This window comes from Chelmon rostratus, chromosome 12 (assembly GCF_017976325.1).
Source record: "Chelmon rostratus isolate fCheRos1 chromosome 12, fCheRos1.pri, whole genome shotgun sequence".
In the NCBI taxonomy this organism is placed as follows: Eukaryota; Metazoa; Chordata; class Actinopteri; order Chaetodontiformes; family Chaetodontidae; genus Chelmon; species Chelmon rostratus.
In genome coordinates, this window is record NC_055669.1 from 4,796,816 (window position 1) to 4,820,716 (window position 23,901).

Here is a 23,901-nt window from a genome sequence, read left to right on the forward strand (position 1 = left end):
TAAAAAGATTAGCCACAACTAATAACTATACAACAGTCAATCATCATCATCCATCAGTCAGCTTAGAAATGTGATATTAGATTTTCATTCACTCTGTGCAGGTAAAGACTTCCCTTCCTTTCATCCTCTCTCTCTATTCGATTTGTACACTTCGTACTGCAAATTGCAGTACAACACACAACGTGATCCAAGTAATTTAAATGTTATTTTGAGTTATAAACCACTTGAATGCTTGATGCAGCACATAAACTAACTTAATGCTTCTCAACAGGAGCACAGGCTCCTGAAACCGTTTGGTGTTTTCCCTCAAACCAGTCAAGACTGTGCAAGAGGCAACATTTTGAGATGTAAAAGGACAACTTTGCCAACAATGCTAGCCAACAGTGTTTAGCCATTAAACTTGTGTTGCCTGCCACGATATCCATATTGAATTTGTCCAATTTCCCCTCTCCCTTTCCCTGCTGAAGGCGATATTGCCCATCTCCGCTGGCTGACAAAGTGACCCTGCGCATCATCGTCTTTAGAAGTGGGAAAGAGTGAAAAGGAAGCCAGGGAAGCCAGCAGACTGGCTGTCTCCTCAGTTGTGTGCATACCACTGTTTAGAGTAAGACTGTAATTGACTCTTTATCATCATTATGATCCCGCAGTGAAAGAGAGGGAGCCGTAATCCCCCCCTGTTCCTCCTCGCCACTTGTTTTCAAAGCATAAATTCCAGCAGAGGATTTCCACATATTTGGGTAGAGTTTCCACGGAAGAGAAGTAAAGTGTTATTGTGTTCGTACGGTGTGTTGTTTCTTTCTTTCTCTTCTTTCTTTCTCTTTGCTTTCTTGTTTGCCTCCTTGCGTTTCTTTTTTCTTTCTTGTTTCTTTCCCCTTACTCTGCTTGTCATGTCAAAGGAAACCGGCCTTCTCCAGGAACTAGGACTTGAATAACAAGGACCATGTGCTTACATGAAACGTAATGTTTCAAAGTACAGTGCTAAGAGATACGCTTTTTATTTTGGCTTATTTGTTTATGACAGGGGTTCAATGTTTGAACAGCACCCAAACCTTACCCAGAGTAAACGCTTTGCCTAATAATCCTTGTTCTCGCTTTGGCTAAAACAAGACAGAGACAGGGAGAGGTCTGTAGCTGAGGGCAATTATCATTTAATGATTTTCTGCTTTTTCCTCTTCCAGGAGCCATTAGCCTTGCACGCACCTGAAATTTACAGGGAAGAGATGTGTGTGTGTGTGTGTGTGTGTGTGTGTGTGTGCTTGGAGGGGAGGGGGTTGATCCGCTCTGTGGAAACACGAGACAGAGGTAGAACTCAAGGACACAAACTCAAACCTGAAACCGCCACATCCCTCCCTGTCAATAATTATCGACAGAGGAGAGTGTATCAGCAGGACTTAGTCAGCTGGAGATTTTAGGAGGACCGATGAGTAAAGACAACAGTTTGCATCCTACACTACCAATTTCCACTTCAACTTGGCCATTATTTATTTATTTAAAGTGCACCCCACACATGTATTGAGGCATCCTTAAAATCTCACCAGGTCCTTCTCCCTCATTAAAAACTCCAGAATATATGAATAGGCAGTTATTTTTCATTTCACAAGTTGGACTTCTGGACACAAGATGTCTCATGCTTCACTGTAAAGTCCCTTCCCAGTGTTTGTGTGTGCTGACTACTGGACCAGGACGCATAATGCTCGTTGACCTGCCCTCTTAAAATCAGATTTTCAATGAGCACAGAGAAAATGCACACTTTCGGCAGATGAATGTGAAAACAGCCTTCTAGCGTTGAGCTCTGCACATACATCAATCTGCACGGTAAAGCTCAAACAGCCACTAGGAACAAGTAGAAAAACACATTTTGACTGGAGGGGAAGCAGAAAATCACTTAATCACTAAAAAAACCCTTCTCATATTCAGTTCTGTTTACATTCATACTGATTTGAGGGAGAGGTGCATTAAGAAGAGGAGCTTGAATTTTGCAACAAGTCAAAGGTTTCGATTCTGAATCACTACTCTGGTTTTTGTTAGGAAAAATATGTAATTATTCATCCTTCTTTTAGACACACATATGCACAAACACAATGATTTCTGACTGACCGACCGCCTCCTCAGGTGTCCAGTAGCCTGACGTGTCACAGATGCGAGGTGAGGTAGCCTCGTGGGCGTACTGGTGGAAAACGCCGTCTTTCTCACAGTCTCCACAGTTGATAGCAGACACATGGAAAGAGGAGCTGGAACAAAAGGAAACAGAGCTGCTGATTATGAAATATCATCACCTTTTGCTTCGTCACGGCAAGGAAAATATGTCTCTTTGAAGACCACATCTACAATAATGTTGGACCAGCTTGTTTTGTTGCCTGTCAAAAAATGACCCTCATTTTAATGACTTGTGGACAAATTTCACTGAGGTTACAGCCACAACAATACCTCAAAAAAATTGCTTGGGCCAGCAAGGCCTATTTTATTTCCAAAGCAGCCTTCCTCTGCCAGAATGTAGACACACAACCAGTTCTATATGTTGAGACTCAAATAATCCACTGCACATGATTAGTTGTTTGTTGTTCAGGTAATCTTTGTCAATTCACAAAGCCAGTAAGTATGATTTGATTACATTATTATATCATATATATTATGTTATTTATGTTAAGTAAAAGTGAGTGTTTGAGTTTAGGCATTTCATATAAATTGAGCATTACAATATTTTGGCCAGAATATGTTTAAATGATACATCACAATTAATATTATAAACATGGTTACCTTCCCAAAGTTTATGGCAAGTATACCACTTTGTGGTCCATTTGGGGGCAACTTTCTGGTGATAAATTTTTAACTTTACATGTTGATGAGGAACCACTGAATGCTGCAATTATTTCCTAATCATGTACTGCATTAGCCTGATAGTTGCTCCTTTGGGCTCAGTTGGGTTTAAAAGAATCAGAAATGTATTTGAACACAATAGTTTTGCATTCTTTGTCTGTAGTTGGGGTCAAGAAAAGGTAGAATTATTTTTCAAATCAGAAGACAAGTGCAGACAACTCTCCTTGAGGAATTCTATAATTAGTAAGATTAAGAACCCACTGTACCTCTGATAAAGTGGTCCCCTTATCGATGGCAGCCAGTAGATAGAGACAGAATTCGGACTCTGGTCTGTCACAATTGGGGCCAGAGGGATGGGGGCAGGTTGCCGGTCCGTCAGCCACTTCTGGTAGACCAAGTCAAGATAACAGTGCATCCGGGCCACTTGGTTGGGAGTGAAATGGTTGGTGCAGTTGTCGTCTGATGTGGTGCAATGAAAAGAAAAAAAACCCAGGGAATCAACATGGATCAGGTTCAAACACTGGCCTCCATCTAACGTCAGTGCTAATCTCGTGGTTGGAAGTATTTAGCTTTACTGCAGACATCTGAAGAGAAGAGGTGAGATAACATCCTGGGAACGCAACAGCAATGTCCTTCATGAACCATGAAACGAAAGCCAAGTATATCGTGTACTTGCTCGTGTGTTTGTGTATTCTACAAATGTCAAGAGTTAGGTTACCATTAACACCTCACATCTGTCCATTTTTAAAATGAACAAATGATATGGATTAAAGACTAATAACAGGCTGTTGTAACCAGGAAACATGTGTTTGTATTCCTACTAATGTTGTCTCTCGCATAAAAAAGCACTGTTTCTAATTATGCAGTAGAACGTAACACAGTATGTCTATTTCCTGTCCAGTCATTACTTTTTTTGAACATGACTGACAGAGCCCCTGCTGTTAACCAAAAGAACAAAAAGTGAACAAGAAGTATTCAGTGTACCTGTGTAACTCATGTAATTGCTATAAGGCGTGTCCTGGTACGTGGTGACCCCACAGGTATCGTTGACGGCTCCGGGATCGTGGCAGGCTTTGGATTTGGGTGTTGGTGCAGTGTCAGCACACAGATCTCCTGTCTCCATGGATGGGGTGGTCTCCTACAAGTGCACATGACAGAGCATCCAGCAAATGATCACAGAGGAGTGAAAAGCTCTATCCAAGCAGGCATGTCGACACTTTACAGACAAAAGTAAACAGACGACCATCTCTTAGTTTTTGCTTAAGGTTTATCATTCAAAGAATTGGAAATTTTATCGGGTTCATGTGATGTACATTTCAAGCATAGACATGATGACTGAAGGAGAAGATTTAACAGTGTTACCTGACATGGGTCATCACAGGAGTCCCGTTCGCTTACCCCCTTGAAGACATGGTATAGTCCCAAGATGTGGCCCATCTCATGGATCATGGTGTTGTGGTGGCCAATGGCACCAAAGTAGGATGGGTTCAATACCATCCCACCTGAGGACAAGCAATAACATTCACTAAATACTATAAAGCGAGACAAGGTTTCACAAGATACAAATGAGAAACTTTTCAAGACTGTAACAGCTCATTCCACCACTTTGTATGCAGAATGTAAGGATTTGGAAAACCTCTTTCAGTTGGTAAAACGGTTAAATAACAAGAAATCCCCAGATTCAGCTTCTGTTCTGCATCTAAAAACACAAAACCATGTTCTGACCTATTACCCACGCACACACCAGCAGCACACTGATCACAAAACATGATGTACTGTAACTACCAGCTTTGTGTTTACTTACAAAGTACTGGCATTTTCAAAAGAGAAACAGACCACCATGGCAAAAAGATTAAGAACTGTGACATTTAAACCAATTAGGAGTGAAGTAAAACTTTGGTACTTTAAACCAAACACAGGACACAGTTTACTGGCTGGGTGGATTTGGGCTATTTTTGCCTGCTTTGAATGCCATTCCACTGCAAATGCACAAAATAAATACCACGGCCACTGAAGATCAAAATTCTGAAAAAAATCAGAAAATCACTCAAAAACAAAGGAGAAAGGTGCATCAGCATAACAAAAGATATACAGTGCATTTAAATACTTTGTCTCATTCAGTTTCCAATATTACTAGATAACTACCAGACTGCATGAGTTGGTGCAGATGCAGCAGGTGATTTGAAGTGTTGTGGTTTGAAGGTACCAAACTGTAGGTATGATGAATTCATTATCTTTGAGTACTGATTGCTCAGTTATGAATTGCGGGTGACCCACAGTTAACATAGAACATAATTAGAGAACAGAAGGAAAATCAGGCCTCCCATCTGATCATGAATGGGTTATCGAAGATGGAAAAGTAGCTCATTATGTGTCCATAAACACATCACTTTTCATATAATGATGATAATGACCCTGCTCCCTGCTTTGACTGTGTATTAACATGCTGAAATATTTCCTTTTTGCTTACACTTTGTTTGCATTCTCTGCCCGTGCCTTACGACTAGGAAGTTATGTGTTGGGTCCTGATTGTTGGTCTGTCCATTAGTTAGTTGGAAATAGCTGACATTTGGTAAAAACTTAGCCCATGACGCATGAACAATAAGAGATTGTTTTCTGGGCACAGGATTTTTTGAACTGGTTTTCTTAACAGGCCAACATAAGACCTTTCTGGACAGTTTTGCTGATGCACTTCCTTGAATGAAAAAGGAATTCTGTTAGTATTTATTTTTTGCACTATAAAAAATGTAATTAGAAAATTAAAGGCTGATTCAAAATATATATCCAAAGATAGAATCCAAGAATTCCAAAGATAGCAATTTTAACATCGGCTATGGTTTTTGGGTTATGGTGAATTCTTAGAAAATGGCCTTTAAGTGGAGATACAGCTTTTCTGCAGCAAGCTGATAATCGCAGAATCAAGAACAGACATGACAGTTATTGGTTTTCTAATTAGAAACAGTGTGTTTAGTGGTGAAGACACTGAACAAAGAAGACATTAAATGCGAAGACACTAAACAACAGGGCCTCCGGAGACGACTTGTCATCCACTAACTTGTTTTTAAACAGGGACAGATGCTGAGCAACTGCAGCAAACGTCATGAGGGAGACATTCAGCACAGGACTAAACTCAACAGTTTAATTTGAAAATATAACATCTACGCTGACAGTGAAACTGGTAGCATACCAGAACAATAACATATTACACCAAAGTGGAAGTATAGGCTTTTAGAGCAGAAGCTGGAGTTCATCCACTTGCTGGAAACATTAAAACCAGTGAAAAGTTAGGTGTAATTTTGTAAGTGAGTCTAATTTTCATTCTGATTTTCATTTTTTTCATGCTGTGTTCATAGGGAACTGCTCAGTGTTCGCTCCCCTTGCCTGATATGACCGGCTCCTCCAGTGGGGGCGTCAATGTGAAACAAACATAGTTTGGGAAAGAGATGTATCTCCCCTTTTCCATCAAATACGTAAAAAAAAACAAAAAAAAAACAAAAACTTACATTTTAAATGAATGCATCTGCATAGAAACTCAATGTCAAAACAGACATTGGCCAAATGTCTGTTTAACATAAAGATGCATCTTTGAATCCATTTTTCAAAATAAGTGGTGACTTATTCTTATTCATCTGAAAAATGCTGGTGCAAATGTAAACTTTTGTTAAACAGTTTTGATTTGATTATGCCGTGTGAGCATTCTGGCATCATTTCATAGTCTTTTTTTTTAAGACACAAATGCATTTGGAAGACAGCTGAAATAAATTTGTGTGAGCTAATTCGATTTGTTTACAGCCTAAAAGGCTACAGCTAACAATTATTTTCATTGAATCAACCAGTTATGTTTTAATTACTCAATTATCAATTTATTCTATTACATTTCTAAAAACACAAATTCCCAGCAGAAGTTACCAGCACTCAAACACACATTAACATTTGAAAAGAACTGCTTATTGATTCTGACTATCAGAAATTGACCAGTATTTCAAAATTATATGAACTGAAGAAAAGCAGAAAATCCACTAGAAAATTGACTTAAATTATCAATAAATTACTGGTTTTAGTACAATCCAATTGTCCAACTGCCCATCATTTCTTCACTGGTTTGTGTCGGGCAAATAAAAGCACACAAAACCTTCATTGCTGAATGTGCCATTTCTTTAACCTACACATACTCACTCTTCTTCTCTTCTCATGTACAGTTAAATGGTCGTGAATCAGAGCCCCATTTGGCATCTCAACAGCCTGAGTTTTGATGCAGGGCTTCACCAAGGTGCTGGGAATGTTACAGGGTAATCACAGGATCGAGATCATGCATTAATGGTATGAATGCTGTCCTATCACATCTGAAAGATGCTCTACTGAGTTAAGATAGGGGGGCACAATCAGCGTTCAGTACAAAAAGAATGATGGTGAAAGAAAGAAAGAAAATAGGCCTCAACAATCTCCCCCTGCCCCCAACAGATGATCACCCTAAAGGCTTTTGAGGTTGACAGAAAGTGAATATCGCTGACTCCTTCGCCCCCTGTACTCTGGCTGTTGATAACTCTCGGTACACTATATCTAGGTACGTTAGGACCCACACTCAGAAAGAGAGGGAAGCTTCCAGCATGCACGGCATTTTATTTAAAAGATAAAGCTTCCACTGAAGGTACATCTACCCCATGTGTCTCCTGCTTTTGAGTCCACTTGCTATTTTATACTAGCAAAAGCAGAAAAAAAGCATACATAAAGAACAGCTGGCGAGTTGACATGGGTGGCAACAATGGTGCAGAGCCCACACTGCAGTCTGTTTGTTTGTTTGGTTGCTGTTGGGTTGATTAGCCTGTTCCAGTGGAAAGGGGCCTAATGAGTGGAAGAGGAGAAAAACTGTGCCAGCTCCAATTGCTCGCCTCACCTCGATTGAATATAGCATAGAAGACAACAAAGGATGGAGGAGGGAAGAGGAGATGGATGAAAAGAGACAGAAAGAGAGGAGATGAAGAAAGATGGAAATAATGACAAATCTAAGACGATAGAGGAAGGCAGAAAACTGAGAAAATGGAATAGAAAACAGGTTCAAACACAAACAGGAATAAAGACAGAAGCATGAGAGGAGAGGTGATGTGTCCACATAATATACAGTAGTCTGATGTAAGTCCACTTACCTTGGTGGGTAAGAGCCTCCTTTGCCCATGGCCAGGTTGCAGCCCCTGCCAGCTCTTCGCGCACCGAGTTGCTGGCAAAGAAAACATTGAGTGTGTCAGCGGCGCTCAGGTGTAGCTCCTCCTTCAGCTCTTTCACACTCATATAGGCTCTGCAGGAGTGGAAAAAGGGAGAACATGACAATATTAGAATGCTCTTTTGAGCCAAGTACGACTGTTTTTCTTGAGTCCTGAGCAAATGAAGTGAGAGCTTGCAGAGTAGATGAATACGTGGTTACTGTTCTTAACATAAACCTGATGAAGGGAGTGAGAATATCTTTAGTTGGCGAATCTACAGACCTTAAAACAAAAAAGCATTTACAACGTTTATATTTTTGCTAGTCTTTAAGTTTTAAAGTAAACTGAGCTACATACAGTGATTACACACTGTGTAAAATTATGCTAAAGGTTTTTAATGTCTATGTTCTTATTACTGAAAGAGACAAATGAAACAACGAGCCAATTTCCCAAAACATGGTGCATTAAAGAAAAACACCTGTTAAATGTTTTACCGGACGTTGGAAGAGATGCTTGTGTGTGCTTGAGAGCTTGGTTCACGACATATTTAGCCTAGCTTAGCATGGGAAGTGTAGCGGAGAAAACTGTGGAAGTAGTTTTCTCAAAAAGAAAAAAAAAGAAGAGAACAACATGCTCTCCAGCACCTCCAAAACTGTCTTAATCATACGTATCTTGTTAACTGGCGCAGCTATACTCACCAATACTTCCACGAGTCACAGCTGTTTGTAGCTCGGAAAGTGCGTGAAGCTAGCAGCTAAAAACCTGAGATGCTGCATTCAGCTGCTGCTCTAACATAGCTGGTGTCTGCCAGTGCGCTCCAGCTAGCTGTTAGCTTTCCCTTTCACTTCTGTTGCCTCGTCTCAGGACGGTACAGGCATGTTAGACTATGATTAACTGGCATCTACTTTTTGTTTTTTTGTTTTTTGTTTTTGCAAGTTAACTGTAGCTAAAGGTAACTTTCAGTGTGATACAGTATAAACAGGCTGTGATGTGTAAATATTACAGCTTTGGAGTGCTAGCAGGGCTAACTAGCCAGGGAAAAGATGGTTCTAGCTTTTATGCTAAGCTAAGATAAAAGCGTATTGGACCCATCTCTGCTGGACACAAAGAGATTCAATCTTCACATCTGTCCCACACAGTGAAGGTAAACAAACATATTTTCCAAAATATCAGAGTCCTCCTTTAAGCACGGAGGAAAGTCAGACATAGTTTCTGCTCATCTTGGCGCAGGGCGTCTCTCCAGCAGATGACAGTTCGCTTCAATCCATCAACGTCTGTCTGTGCCTGCGGAGCTTCCAGATCATAATTGTTTGAATTGGTCAGGGTACTTCAAACCACTGTCCCCTGCAGCCCCCCACCCCCCACCTCTGTCTCTCTCTGACTGTGATTAATTGCACTGGAGGCACTTTGATGTGTGGAGCCGACTTTGCGGTGATGTCACATGCCATTTTCCTCCTTTGCTTTCATAGCTGGAAAGCTTTTTGCACCAACCTACCTGACCGCCTGCGTCTGAGAGCCTTGGAGTGGGGTCTCACTGACTGCCCAATTCATGCATGCCAGACCTGAGCTGAGCCTCCTATGTTTTTCTGGAGCGTTAGCCTACAACTGCTTGATGAAGAAAGAAGTTATGGGAATTATGTGTGCATCTACAGTGTGTGTATGCATTTCTTTGCATTTGCTTTATACAGGGTAATAAAAAACAACACTGCCACAAGCCTTCCACTGGTGCATCAGTACAGCTTTGGGTCAAATCAGTTTACATTTACAAAAATACATTCTGTTAAATGCATGAATCATTCATATATATTTTTTTTTTTTTTTTGCAAAGTCTTGTTTTCTTCCATCTCACACAGGCAAAGCTTTGTTTTTCGATGGTTATAACGTAATGGATGGTTGTTTCATGTTGTATTTCTCAAGCAGGGAGTTAAGGTTTTATGTGGTTGATCAACTTCAGCTGTGGGGCTAACTTTGTTAAAATTACTAAGCCATGCTTTAATCTTTACCTCAGTCACTTCAAGTGTGTTTAAATGATTTGTTTTATGTTGGTTTCTTAGAAAGAAGTTAAGGTTTATGCTTTTGATCGAGCTCAGCTGTGGGGCTAAATTTATTAATATTACTTTACCATGCTTCAATTTTAAAAGGTTTAAAAGTGCTCTCTTTTTTTTTCATGCGAAATATAATTTATATAATTGCTCATTAAAAATACTCTTCAGCTTTGGCTCAGCGCTGCTTACATTGTTCCAATAGCCTGGAGGATAGACAGGTGAGCTTGTGACTGTAAGATCTAAGCTTTCAGCTGGGAAAAATCTAGATGGATGAAATAAGAGAGCAGTAATCCCCATCCTCCCATACACTACTGTCGATGTACCATTAAGTGAGGCAATTCACCTCTAAATTGGTCCAAAGGTGTTGCTCAGCAGCCAAGAGGCCGGCATGTGTGTAATCCCCCCGCCCAATGCAATCCCTCCCTGAGTGCATGTGTTGTACTGTAAATAAGAAAGTGTTTTCTCAGGCACTTTGCCTGACTAAATGAGGTTTAAGATTTAAGATGCTTCAGGGAAACCCTGCTCTCACTACAGTACTGAAGCTGAGTTCAGCCGAGGCTGCATGCAGTATCCATCACCCCAGCCTCCGCAATTACAAGTGGCAGAAAGTTGACCACTAAAGAGTTGACTCTTCAACTTCTGAGACTCAGAGGATGCCTCAATGGAAGTCTCAGGCCAACCTGGCAGAAAATAAACGGCTCTACATGACTGAAGTTAAAACCCTGGTTGTGTATTAACAAAATTACCATTTGTGGGCAAGTCAGACAGTGTGTGGATCAACAGCAGAGTCAGCACCAGCACTGTCACCATGTAAAACTGCAGATGTGTGTCCACTTTAAATATTATTGTTGACAAGTCAGTTACTTTGAATCAGGAGACAGACTCTAGAAATACCAAACCAGCAGCAGCAACAATTTAAACATATACTTTACGGTGCAAAGTAAATACAAGGCTTCTACAATTCAGACAGTTGTTCCACAGTTCCCGATGAATGCAGTTCTAGCATATAGCACATACTGAGAACCAGTCCAACACCAAACCCCTTCTTGTCCAGCTGTTGTCCAATCACAGCTTAGCAGCCGTAACTAGCCATTGGCACAGCTTTGGCTTGGAGGCGGTGTGCACTGGGCCGTAGTAGGTGTAGTAAGAGTGATACCCAGTATCTAAACAGTTTGGTGGATGGTCATTTTTTGGCCTCTCCAAAACCAAAACCTCAAGAACAGGAATGTAAGGAATTGATGTGCTACCGTGATGCAATTATTAGCATATCCAGCTAAGTAACAGTAACCTAACCTAGCATTACCTCCAAACCCAAGGAACATTTCATACAGCATTATTTTGTGGGATTACAGGTCTCTTTTTGAAGCTTTGTGTATAGCTAATCTACAGTGTAGTATTTCCTCACTGTGAGAAAGCCGATCCTGGATGCCATCATCTTTTGGATTTTGATTATTGGATGTTTACCACCTAGCAACCCCTGTGTATAGCCATCAAACACATATTTAGCAGGGTTCTCGTTTTAAAACGAGGCAGCTGGAGATGGCATTTTCGACCAAGTCGTGGAACTTACCTCGGCTTACTTAGTTTGCTAGCTACAGCTGATAAAATCTACCAGGGACATTCAGAAGGCAAAATCAATGGTCGTCCATTTGAATTGAGAAGCTGCCTTTGTCTACTTTTTGTCTAAAATAAAGAATTACTAAGAATTTTGATGGTAAATGTGCAGCCATTATCATTGTAGACTGCACATGTGTCGTGCCAGAACAGAAAGCTTGGTGAAGCAACAGTAACTAAGGGGGGGGGGGGGGGGGGGGGGGGGGGGGGGGGGGGGCTTAGCGAACAGTCAGTTACCATATAATGGTCTTGCATGCTGTGGCACACGCTCGCTAGCATAGAAAGACAAGGCTGGATCAACAGCGCGACAGAAGGGAATCAGCGTCAGATGTCGAGCTGCGTTTTCTGTTCTGGGAAGCCACTACAGTATGTTTTTATCCGTGAGTAAAAGATGACCACAATAAAACTCGAGAAGAAAAATGAGAAGAAAATTTGAGATTCACGTGCACATAAGTGTCGAACAAGGTTGGAAGGGGTTTGTTCTCTCAGGGGAGGTGCCTGGAGCTCTTTGCACACAGCTGATCTGTCCAGGATTTGCTAGCAGTTTTTGGTTAGTAAATCCTGGACATGCATCTTAGCAAATGGACATGATGTCCCCCACCACCCCGTCGCTCCCTCTCCACCTTATCTCTCTCTGTCCTTCTTTCCCCTTCCTGCTCCCTCTCCTTTATTCTTACGCCAGAATCTGCAGTGTACCTGGCCACCGCTCTTGAACTGGCTCTCGACAACAAATTTGTGTCGTGACAGCAGCTGGCTCCAAAACCTCTGGCCCTGTGCTGGCCAGCAGCAGCTGCACACATATAGGGTCCCACAATCTGAATACCTGGCCAAGAGCTCAGAGAGAGAGGGGGGAGGGGAGATATCAAAAACCCAGACCCCAAACATAAAAATGGTCCAGAGCTCCACAGATGCCAGCAAAATGTCATCCTCGCATTATTTCTCTCTGTGCCTCAGACAGCTGCGAGTGGGATACAGGAACACACACATGAATGCATGCAGGCATGTCGAAGCACTCACACATGAGCATTTTCAACAAACTGGGGTCAGGACCTTTCCAGAATACCTACACTACTGTTAGCCCAGTGGGCCCAGTATTTACAACACTCTGGTCTCCTGTGTGTTGGCTGTTCGTGTTGTTCTTAGTGGAGGGTCAGGAGCTTATAGACAGGAACTCCCACAAGATTCACTGCAGGAGTTACATCACTGCATGCAAGTTCACACCTACTGTGACTTTTGAATTTTGCTTTAAAATCTGGACAGCAGAGGCCTTACTTCTAAGAGTCTCTCATGCTCAAAAAATATCCTCACAAACCCAGATCAGATCCAGAGGCATGAGTTATACAAGCATCAACATCAACACATTACAATGATCTCTCCACTTCCCTGTCGTCTATGAAACCAAAACGGATTTCAATTATGACCTTAAGGTAAGTGTGGTGGATATATATCAACTCCTCTTTGGAATATTCTTTGCAATAACCATCAAATTAAATCTAGAATAAATCACTGAGCATTTTTATATAATTGAGGCCAAAGAACCAGACCCCTGCTTGTGCAAAACAACAGAGCAGAGGGCTGTCTGCTCTCCAGCTTTTTGCATTAGTGTCCATCTCTCTGCAGGGTAGAGAGCTCAGGCTGAGAAGGGGAAACATCTGACCATAACAACTACCAAACCAAATTTTTCCCTGTCTGTCTCGCAGCATCTATCCCACCAGGCTCATGCGAGGACAACATAAATTAACATTTACTCATGACGCACTACGAGAACGTCCCGCATATGGCCAAGAAATGAGACCACACACATGCAGGCCAACTTTTACCTAACTTTGACCTGTGTCTTCCAGGGACAGTCAACCAAGCGCCATGTTCTTTTCCAGCAACAGACTGTTTCACAGTCACACAGCTGCACAAATTCACACCTGGGAGTTGCACAGTACGACCACAGTCTCTTACTGTTGGCCACTTGGAGATGTCCAGTTCAACTTGTCTCCTTCTGTTGGCCACTGACTCAGTTGGAGGTTAAGTGACTTGCCCAAGGGCACTTAAGGGCAGTAAACTCCCGGTTGCTGCTTTGCTTTCTGTATCCAAAATGGGCAGCAAGTTCAAGTACTGAGATTAAGTTTAAAGTTTAAACTGTTGACCTCCTGGTCAAAAGCATGCTTCGCAAAACCTGCTGGCTACCGCTACTACCTCGGCAAACAGTAGAAAGAGCCGGAGCGAACCCAGGAAGAAAGGATCCTGGTGATAGGAGGTGACTGGGGCCCCTCATCCAACTTCCTTTCCTTTTTTCATCATGACGAAAATAAATACAGCAATGTAGCGTTTGGATGCACTACCACACTACTTAATGAAAAAAAACAAAAAAAATGTTGCCGCTGGAAATGTAAGACCACTGGAAAATTAGTTAAATCAGTCATGTTGTGGCATGCAGCATCGCTACTCCCCAACGCTGCAAACAACACAGCAACACATGATCATTGATCATTTATTCATTGTACAGTTCCTCCCATTAAATACACTTCTTCCCTTTGTGTCTAGCCACCCTCTAATGGTAACAAGCACACATGGACTTTTGTCTGTCCTCTATTTATAGTGCAGAAACTTTGAGGCATCACGGTCAGTCGTTTCTAAAAGCATGTGATGATGAGAACAGAAAAACACATCAGTTTATCTTACAAAACCAGCCTTTGATCTCCATATGTTTTCTGCCCTCTCGTACCCTTTCCGTGCTTGTTAGGACTGTGTTGCCTCCACTTTCTTTTGTTTGCTAATAATAAACATGATTTGAAACTAAAGGAATCAGTAGTTAGTCTTGAAGTATATGCCAAACTTGTCATGTGTGATTTTGAATCATCCATTGTATTTATGACCTGAACTATGAAAAACTGGATTTTTTTTTTTTTCCAGTTCTGGAATAGTGTAATAAACACCAAGTCAACTTAATGTTCTACATTGTTGTACTCTTTTATTCCTCAAGAGGCACTGCACTGTATTACTAAGATGACTTTTAATTTGAAAATTAAAATTTAAATAAAATAAAAGATACAGTACATTACTATATACACAAATTTGGTCTAGTAAGTAAGAGATTCAACAAGGTTGGGATTTGGATTATGGTGCAAATAGTTGCAATAACTGTAAATTAAAGAAAGGGCCATTTGAGCAAAGCATAAATGGAAAAATGGCTAGAGTATTCTAGTGGTTTAAAAAACATTAATACATCCTTGTGTTAAGCTGTCACACTCTGTCAACTCTAGACATCAAGCGCTAAATCTATCGTTTTAAAAAACATCTCCAGTTCCCATGCTCTGTTTCCCAGTGGCACAGTGTAAGGCTTGTGGTTACAATTTGGATTAAGGCTCGGGCCTTTAAGAACCTGGGCCGACGACTTCATGGCGAGACTTCATGCAAGCTATTTGGAACTCTGCATGAGCCTGTCTGTCAGACCAAATGGAAGGCAGCGGGCTGCCGCTCGAGTTGTTTAGCAAAAATAAGTGTGTACTTTGGCCTCTTAACCCACCATCCCCGCTTCACAGAGCTCTCTCTAAAACCACTGGGGAAAATGAGACTACCAATTTGTACGCGTAGCATGTTGAGCTATTCATTGTGCATCTCTGCTGAAGCACTGCAGCATGCTCAGGCAGATATTCACCTCACGGGGAGAAATGGTCTTTTTAGTGGGCGTTTATGCCCAGAGACATCTTGCCTCTGGAAAGACATCTTCACTGGCTGAAATACTTATCCCTCTGGTTCTTTCCCTACTGTGTCTCTCCAACTATGCAGCCTTTAAATTTTCCTTGTTTTAATATAAATTTACATATACGGATGGACTGACTGGCACTGTGCATTCAACGAAATGTTTGTGAACAGCAGCAACCTCCTCCTGAAAGAGATTCACTTAAAATGCTCTAAAAAATGAGTCCCTTTTTGTCAACTAATGTGTCTTTTTCATTCATGGACAAAGATGATCACTTTAATTCCACCGTACCTCTTTGAATAGAATAATAGATAATGAAATTACCATAAATGATCAAATAGAGGCACAGTCCCTTATTTACCTTCAAAGAGAAGTAGGTCTTTATTTCTCATTTTCGTTGCCCTCCAATAAATGCAAACTTTTATCATGATCAGTTTAGTAAAATGTAGATTCCACAGCAGTGCAACAACATTGTAATGTCACACTTAGAATATGTCTCATCACTAACATAAATATTGTTTGAATTCACTAATTATCTCCTGTCCTGATAGGCTTTTAATGTGATATAATCTGCAACAGCAGAGTGGTGAGAATGACATGACCTCACCTGTCGGGGGACTCCGGATCGAAGCAGGTCTTGAGGACGTCGGTGACCTCCGGGTCACAGCAATCTCCATCATCGTAGTCATAGTGTATACTGTTGCACTCCATGTTACAGACTCCATCCTGTCTCTTCCAGTTGTAGCAGGGCCCCAGTCTAAGGCAGTCCCCTCCGTCGTGGCCCGTCCTCGGGTGGTCGCACTCAGGGTCGCACTGGCGGTTCCCAATCTTCCCAATCCGACAGTTGCTGAGGATAAACTGCTGTCGGAGGCTGGAGTTTTTTACAGTGTGCAAGCTCAGATCCAGGGTGATGTTGTAAGGGCGAAAGGCCTCAGTCAGAGCCTGGTGCTGGAGCTGGATCTGGGCTTGTGACACGGTGGGGTTTCCGCCATCGTCGTCTGAAAGGTTGACGATCCGGTAGCGAACTCGCTTGGGGGCGCGGAGCCGCCAGTTGTTGTTGTAGCCAAAGATGATGTCGGTGTTGTCGCAGGGCGTCAGGCCGCAGGGTGGCGGCAGGAATGAGGAGACTAGTTCTTGTTCAGGAGCAGGAGTGGTGATGACGGCTGGATGGAGGCCAACTTTGTATGGAGTCCACAGCTGTTCCACCTCAAAGTTAGAAGCAAAACAGTATTTCAATTAACTTTAAAACTCTTTCCAAACCAGTTTCAGTATGTAACAATTCAATAAGTAATGCTTTCTAATATGAAACAAGTGATTTCTGCAAAGACAAAACAAGGGAAAGAGTAGAAATCAAATATATTCAGTTACATTCGTGAAGTCAGCCCACATCGCCAAGAGTGGCTCGCTTTTGTCAGTTTGAAGTGGCCGGTTGAGCAGGTCCTCATGAGAGCGGGCATAGCCCCACAAGACCACACCCCCTACATGGCCCCTGAAGCTGTGTCCCTGATCTGATTGGTTACTGCCAAGGAAGAGGGTTCTACACGTCTTCATGAAGGGACTGTAGAGATTCCCAGACTGGAGGCCGCTCTCTCCCACCTGAGAGGAAAGGCAGAGGAGAAACGACAGCCAAACAAATGTCTCTCCATTTCATTAATTTATGAACATAATGAATGATTGATAGCCTATTCCAAAGACAATCTTCTAATTTCATTAGACTTTTTAAAAGAGCGGCAGCAGTATGAGGTCACCCAGGTTCACTGCTGCCAATGTTGGGGCAATGTCACTTGAGAAGCTCTCCATCTGGTTGTCAGCAAAATGAAGGCATATTACAGATTCACTCTATTCCCCGAATGTGCCGACTGGCAGCAGCTACAATGGCCGACACATTAATCAGGTGTCCTGGCCTCTGTCAAATGACAATCAAGTCCAGCTGCTTGCATGTCAAAATTATAATGCACTGATGGATTGTTCATTCATTGACACCAGCTCTGTTGCACAAAAATGTACTTACTGATAAGTTGAGGATGGATCAATGGGAAATTAGTATAGGCTCTTATGAGCTTTATCTGCAACTGGCAGACTTCTTGATGTTAGAAAGTTTGACAATACAATCCCAACTCAAGGTCCACCAACTAGTTTTTAGCCATATCAAACGGTCTTCATCAGATAGAGTTTGCTCAGCTGTCATGACGATGGAAACACACGCAAACACCGATGCTTGTGTCTATGTGGACATAAGCATGAAAGACCATTCTTGACCATAGAAATAGATGAAGGTCATGTAATATGGGTGAAAAATAATAATACGTAGAGTTGGGTTGCTTTGTCAAAGGACTGTGACTTTATTTCAAGTTCCCCCATGCACAAAAACCACACACCTTAGCTCCATCAACATACAGGGTCATGTGGAGGCCACTGTAAGTGACCATCAGGTGAGTCCAGGCATTGGCTCGGTACCGCTGGTGGCTATAGATGGTCGTGGATTTTACAGCTCGGTCTGTGCGAAGCGTGAAGTAGAACCGTGCATCTTTGGTGCCAGCAGGTTCCACAGTGCGGATACCCACCGACCAGCCCTTCTCACTCAGTGAATGGGAACAGTTGTCGAATACACCTACGGCAAAGGGGAAAGGAGGAAAAAATGTTTTTTGAAAGAATATCTGTGGAAAAAAACACGCAGATATCCTCTTGCGGTGTCAAAGGACAGCAAATTTACAAACGGTCATTGGAAAATAAGCACACGAACCAGTGATTTCAGTCCTGCGGACAAAAGACAGTTGTGTGGGAGAGACTTACAGTGAGGCCGAGACACACAGATAGAGAGAGCAAGAGCGAGACAGAGGGAATAGACAGAGCCAGAGACAGCGGGAGAGAACAGAGAGGGGACGAAGGACGGAGGCTTTTCACTCAGCCAAAGCAAGGCCCTGATGTTTCCATCTGCTGTTGCAACAGACACACACAGATCCACATCTGCTCCCCAGATGTCTAACACTGGGACAGCGAAGGGTCAGGGAACCCCTTCACCCTCCTCTGCGCTGCATGTGTGTGTGCATGTGTACATGCTCACATACATATGAGCGTAAAGTGGGCAATTGTAGCAAAATATCCCCAAGGAGGTGCGTTTCATGGTTCAGCGTTTAATTCGGCTAAAGAAAGCAGAAGTTAGGAGCTGTAGCTTTGAAGTGAATTAGATTACATTGAATGTCGCCTACTGCACAAGCAAATGTAATTACATTTGTATTACACTGGTATCACTCTACACATATCTACAGTAACACATGGAAAGCTAAAGGTGCTATATAGTGCACTTAATCATCAATAAACCATCCTTTACAGATACACTGCAGCATCAAATCTGTATCTCAAGGTCATGTCCTGGGAAATCTGCTGGACTGCTTTACAGCAAACAGCATTCTGTAGGCACATCATTTAATGGCACACAGCAGGAGGAGGCCATTGTTTGAGTCAATCCTGAGCTGAGCTTCAGTGTACAGTGTTCCATTCAACAGCAGCAAAAGTAGGCTACTGCCAGAAAAGTGACAACACTTTGTTTGGAACAGGAAACAACAAGGTTTATGGCAAATGTGGTCTTTATATTGTTGAGACATTTGTGCTACCACACATCCTAGTTCAAGGCTGCCATTCATCTCCACCGTGGTTTCACTTCTTTACATAAGCATAATATTTGTTTATATACATATAACATTATTTATTTACACAATTAGCTGACCGGAAGCAATATTAGCATTCACATTTCTGCCTTCTAAGTCCAATATCCACTCTCCTTTTTGTTTTGATCTCGACCAACTCCTGAGGGAAATAGCTGGCTCTTAAGCTACTAAATGATCCACTTTGTTCAACAGCTACTCGCTAACTTTGTTTGTCTCCTGTGTCGTGCTGGGCGAGTGGCATACAGTATTGCAAAAATGAAAGGAATGCCCGCTGCAGCTGGGAGCAAAGTGGAGAGCAGAGTAAAGCAAACAGCAAATGTTGTGGGCCAGAAATACAAAACAAAGAGCTGAAAGACACTAAAGGACACCAGCAGAGGGTTTTTTTTCTCATGGATGGTGTTGCATACTGCAACATATGCCACAAGCTTTTTTATCAAACCCAAATTAAAGACATTAATTTTGACAAGACCTGCTGTCTAACACATGAAATGCATTTGAATTCTCAGAAAAGAAAAATATGGGGTGGTCTTCAGTTAATAAGAAAAGCAGGGTGTCAAACTTTTTAAACCTTTTAATTGCCTAAATTTGAAAATCAAGTTGGGTTTCAAAACCCAAGTAATTTACTCTTCCAGCATGTGTGGGCCCTGTCACCACTGGGGCCTTCTTTTAAACTGTTTTCAACATGCCATTTTAACCCTGTGCAATATTTCACTCTTCAATTTATTGGACCTATACCCCCTACACATATACTGGCCAATACTGGTCACTATCATCAGTCAGTACCATCAGTTAACCCAATAGTACAAATGCAGTAAAATAACTACAATGCATCCTATAATAGCAGCACCATGTCAGCACCAGGACTCTCATTGCAGACAACATTCTGCAACACATACAGTAACATAACAATAAAGGATTAAACAAATAGATTTATAAGATCATCACTGACCATTACAAGTCAAACCAATGTCAGTGTCATGTCTAGCAGAAACAATAGGAGTTTGTTTTTCACTGTATTTTCCAGATTCCTTCAGGACACTACAAAGAGAAAGGCCCATGCCACAAAATGCCGCCCTCACATAAGGAAGCAATGAGGGGGAAAAAGTTGAGTAATGGAGTCGGATCTTTGATCAGAGTAAATGTGAGTGGACATAACAGTTTGTGGTCTCTTTCACTATCTGGACAGCTGTGGTGCTGCACCATAGCGCTTTTCAATTTGTTTGATGTATGTGTTGTGTCAAACGTGCAGCTTTTCAAATGCAACATTCCCAACATCGCTGGGAAAACAGTCATGTTCATCTTCATGTGAACAACCTGGTTAAATGAGGGTTTCATAAGATCATTGTGTCAGTGCTCAGAATCAATGGAAACAGTCGAGCTAACAATGAGGAGAGAGACTCAATGAAACACACAATAAGAATTTACACCATTAATGTACCATGTGCTTATACAAAGTCTATGTTGAGAATTTAATTTGTTGTAACACATTATATTACTGTGGAAGTTATTAGCTTCATCGTTTTCTAGTATAATACCACCTGGCTATTTGATGAACTCGGGTGTGGACAGAATGAAATAAAGAACAGGTTGTATACATCATTACATTAAAAATGTAATAATGAGTGTCTTCATCATAATCATCGAGGACTCATCCTAACCAGCCGTCAATATGTCCCTCCTCATCTTCCACCATCATCTTTGTCATTATCCCATCATTCTCATTATAATTGCATCATTATTATCAGAATTATTTTCCTATAATAGTCATCATTATTATTAGTATTGTCAGCAGGGGTGTCACCAGAACCTAAAACATGCCAAGGTCAAGAGGTTGAGCAAGGGTAAAGGGTGAACCACGATGGAGGATCAAGCCAGAGCAGCGAGCACATGCTTTTTTCATTGTTGTGGTCACTATGGTTTTGTCTTTAATTTGGTCATTTGACTGCACGATTAAGCTTCAAACTGAGGGAAAGTGTAAACACCATTCATTGCCACTCATGCGCGGCAAACTTGTGAACTGGGGAAAAACACAGACACACACACATCTCAACACTAGAGTGTCGGTTTACCGTTTTATTTCTTATGCTGACGCATCTTGGCAAACAAGCATTAATCAGAACACCACAAGAGTGGTACCCTCCTCCTTTTATAGACAGCAAGCTATCATCAGCTACTGTGTGCAGAGGGAACCACAGTGAACCGTGTTTTTAAAGCTCACGAGTGCATGTCCCAGCACTGGATTTTAGAGGCCGAAACTGGTGTGTAAAAATCCTGTAACTACATGTTGTGTGATAGTACTGTTTTTAACATGAACGCAAGACATAAGCAAACGATCCTGACACTGATCCCTTGGATTTCTTTTTGTTTGCTTGTTTTAGTGTGATATTTTACAGCTGAAGAATAAACTTGGCATTTCTCTCTGATGGACAAACAGTAGTTATGGTGACACTGTTTCTCCTTCTATGCCGTCAATGGTAAGTGACAACTGTCAGTAGAAAATGTCCAGCAAAATTTCCCACAGGCCACAGTGACATCTTCAAATTTCCATTTTTGCCTACAGTCCAAAACCCACACACATAAAATTTACATGAGCGTAAATCAGTCATGTGAAACTGAGCAAATCCTCGCAGCTGAGAAGCTGAAAGCAGAGAATGTTTGTTAATTTGACAACCAATCATAATATAATCATCTGAATTGGTGATTTTCTCTCACTCAACGAAGAGATGAATCATCGAACTGATTTCAGCACTGAACCATGTCACCATGTGTCCCTGAACACTGTGATTTCTGTCCTCGCTGTCACCGTGCCTGCAGGGGAAGCCAAACTGTAAACTCTGGACAAACCTTTTGACCTGGACCACTATCACTTTCTTGGAAACCATTTAAGAAGAGAGTTCCACACAGCGCGAGAAACTGCAGTTACAAGGGCAAACCCAAATGCTGCTGGGGTTACTAGACCCAGTATAGCTGTCACACGCAATTTGCAACAACATACAGGACATACCATGAAGCTTGTGCATGGCAGTGAAAGCCAGGCTACTTGAACAGAGTGGGAGAGAACAATCAACAGCAGGGAAGAAGACAGAGGGACACCCTAAAGAGTGACTGATGCTGGACAGGCAGACATGACAACCAGCAGGAGGGTGCCACTTACTGTATTTCACTATCTACTGTCACAGAACATCTATCCCCGGTTCAGTGTGAGGCCATGATCAGTGTTCACCCACCTGCTATGACCGCAGGGTTGCTCTGCCCTCCCTCAGGCTTCACCCACAGCTCCAGGCTGAACTTGGCCCTCGGCAGCTCCAGCCCTGCGGCCGGCTTCACCCTCAGCTGCTCCCGGCGCCCGCTGAAGTACAGGGCGGTCATCCAGGAGGGGGGCACCCGGGGCACGGGGCTCCCCCAGGGAGAGGAGCTGCCGACGGGCAGGTTCGTCGGCGGGTCCGCCTCCGCCACCTCCCCGGAGTAGTCCTCGGTGCCGTCCTCCGGGGTCCCGGTCGAGGACTGCTGGTCTCCATCCTCCTGCTGCAGCCTGTAGAGGACCTGGAGCCCCCTTGAATCAGTCGAGCTGTCGGGCAAAACTTTGTCCCAGCTGGTGTTGCCCTCTTCCACGTACGGAAACGTCCCGTCGAGGCTGCGGCTGAACCTGGAGCTGGGGCCGCGTGCGGACTGCGCGTGGCCCGCGGACGAGGCTCTCTGCCCGGCGTCTTTACGCAAAGACACCCCGGGCTGCTGTGTGGCATCTTTACTGCCATAATGTGGGTCTCTCCCGTCATTTATGGAGCGTTTCTCATAAAGCCGTCCGGGCGACGTAACGTATCCGTCCCCCGCTCCTGCCGTCGCGTCCTCTCTGTCGCCCCAGCTTCCCTTATCCTGCCCCGCCGGCGCGACCCGGTGCACCCCGGTATCAAACCTGCACCCTCCTGCACAAACCGCAGGAGCGCTCTTAACAGTGCTCAGCTCTCTCCGGCTCGTGTGTGTCCTCGGACGGGCCGCTGGAGGGCGGTGTTGGGACGGGGAGAGGGAGCGGGGTTGCCGCCGGGACCTCCAGACGCCGGAGACGGTGCAGGGTTCACCTGCTAGCCTGGAGAGCTCACGGTCCGCCCGCCTGGCCATGGCGCGTTTGTACCGGCTGAGAGCATCGGAGCGAACCGGGTTGAGCAACCACGTGTTAGTGATGAGGACGAGGAAGATAGCCAGTAGTCTGATCAACAACATTTTCTCAGGTTAGGGAAGGTATTTAGCGGGGGTTTGTTGACGATAAAGGGGGGTGGGGGGAGCTCTTAAAAGTCTGCCACTGGTTTCCAGGTCAGCAGCAAGGGGTCTCACACCAGACTGTGGTTATTAGATGTATGTGCGCACATGTACCCATCAATAAAGAAACGGCTGTTTTAGTTCGCCTGTTTTTGCAATTTCAAATGAACCTCTTTTTTTAGAAAACAGATGAAGAGTAATCAAATATAAATCAGTGCATTCCGAAAGGATCAAACTAATAAAAAGGATGTCACATTCAAAGTATCTCACATGGACTCATTGCATATTGAGATTCGTGGTAGTATATGTTTGGTGTTGATTTTAAATGAAGGAGACACTTCTGAGGAATCCAAGAGAACAATCAGCTCTGCAGATAAGTTCATCTAAATCCTCTCCTGGCGCAGCTGCAGGGAGTCTCCACTCCTGCACTTTGCGCGGACCTTCAGATGCGACGCTTTGCCTCCTTCCCAGTCATTGAGCCTCTGGGCTGCTGTCTGCGAAATGTCTGTCGCCTCTGTCACTTTGTGTCTGCCCACAGGTAGAAAAGCGTCCCACTACCGGTGCTTCTCTCTGCGTTTCGGTAAGCTCATGAGGTAAGTTTATTTGAC

At 43.0% G+C, this 23,901-nt stretch overlaps 1 protein-coding gene across 1 annotated transcript in view; it reads right to left on the reverse strand.

Moving 5' to 3' along the window:
* Positions 1–23,257, reverse strand: part of pappa2 (pappalysin 2) — a 66,694-nt gene extending 43,437 nt beyond the window's left edge. Inside the window, exons 1-9 of the mRNA XM_041948812.1 lie at positions 22,267–23,257; positions 17,750–17,982; positions 16,740–16,967; positions 15,979–16,577; positions 7,962–8,110; positions 4,180–4,319; positions 3,802–3,955; positions 3,084–3,276; positions 2,098–2,231 (exon numbers count right to left, since the gene is read on the reverse strand). Of these exons, the coding sequence (XP_041804746.1) occupies positions 2,098–2,231; positions 3,084–3,276; positions 3,802–3,955; positions 4,180–4,319; positions 7,962–8,110; positions 15,979–16,577; positions 16,740–16,967; positions 17,750–17,982; positions 22,267–23,257 (2,821 nt within the window). The remainder of the gene's footprint in view (positions 1–2,097; positions 2,232–3,083; positions 3,277–3,801; positions 3,956–4,179; positions 4,320–7,961; positions 8,111–15,978; positions 16,578–16,739; positions 16,968–17,749; positions 17,983–22,266) is intronic.
* Between the last annotated feature and the right edge of the window lie 644 nt (positions 23,258–23,901).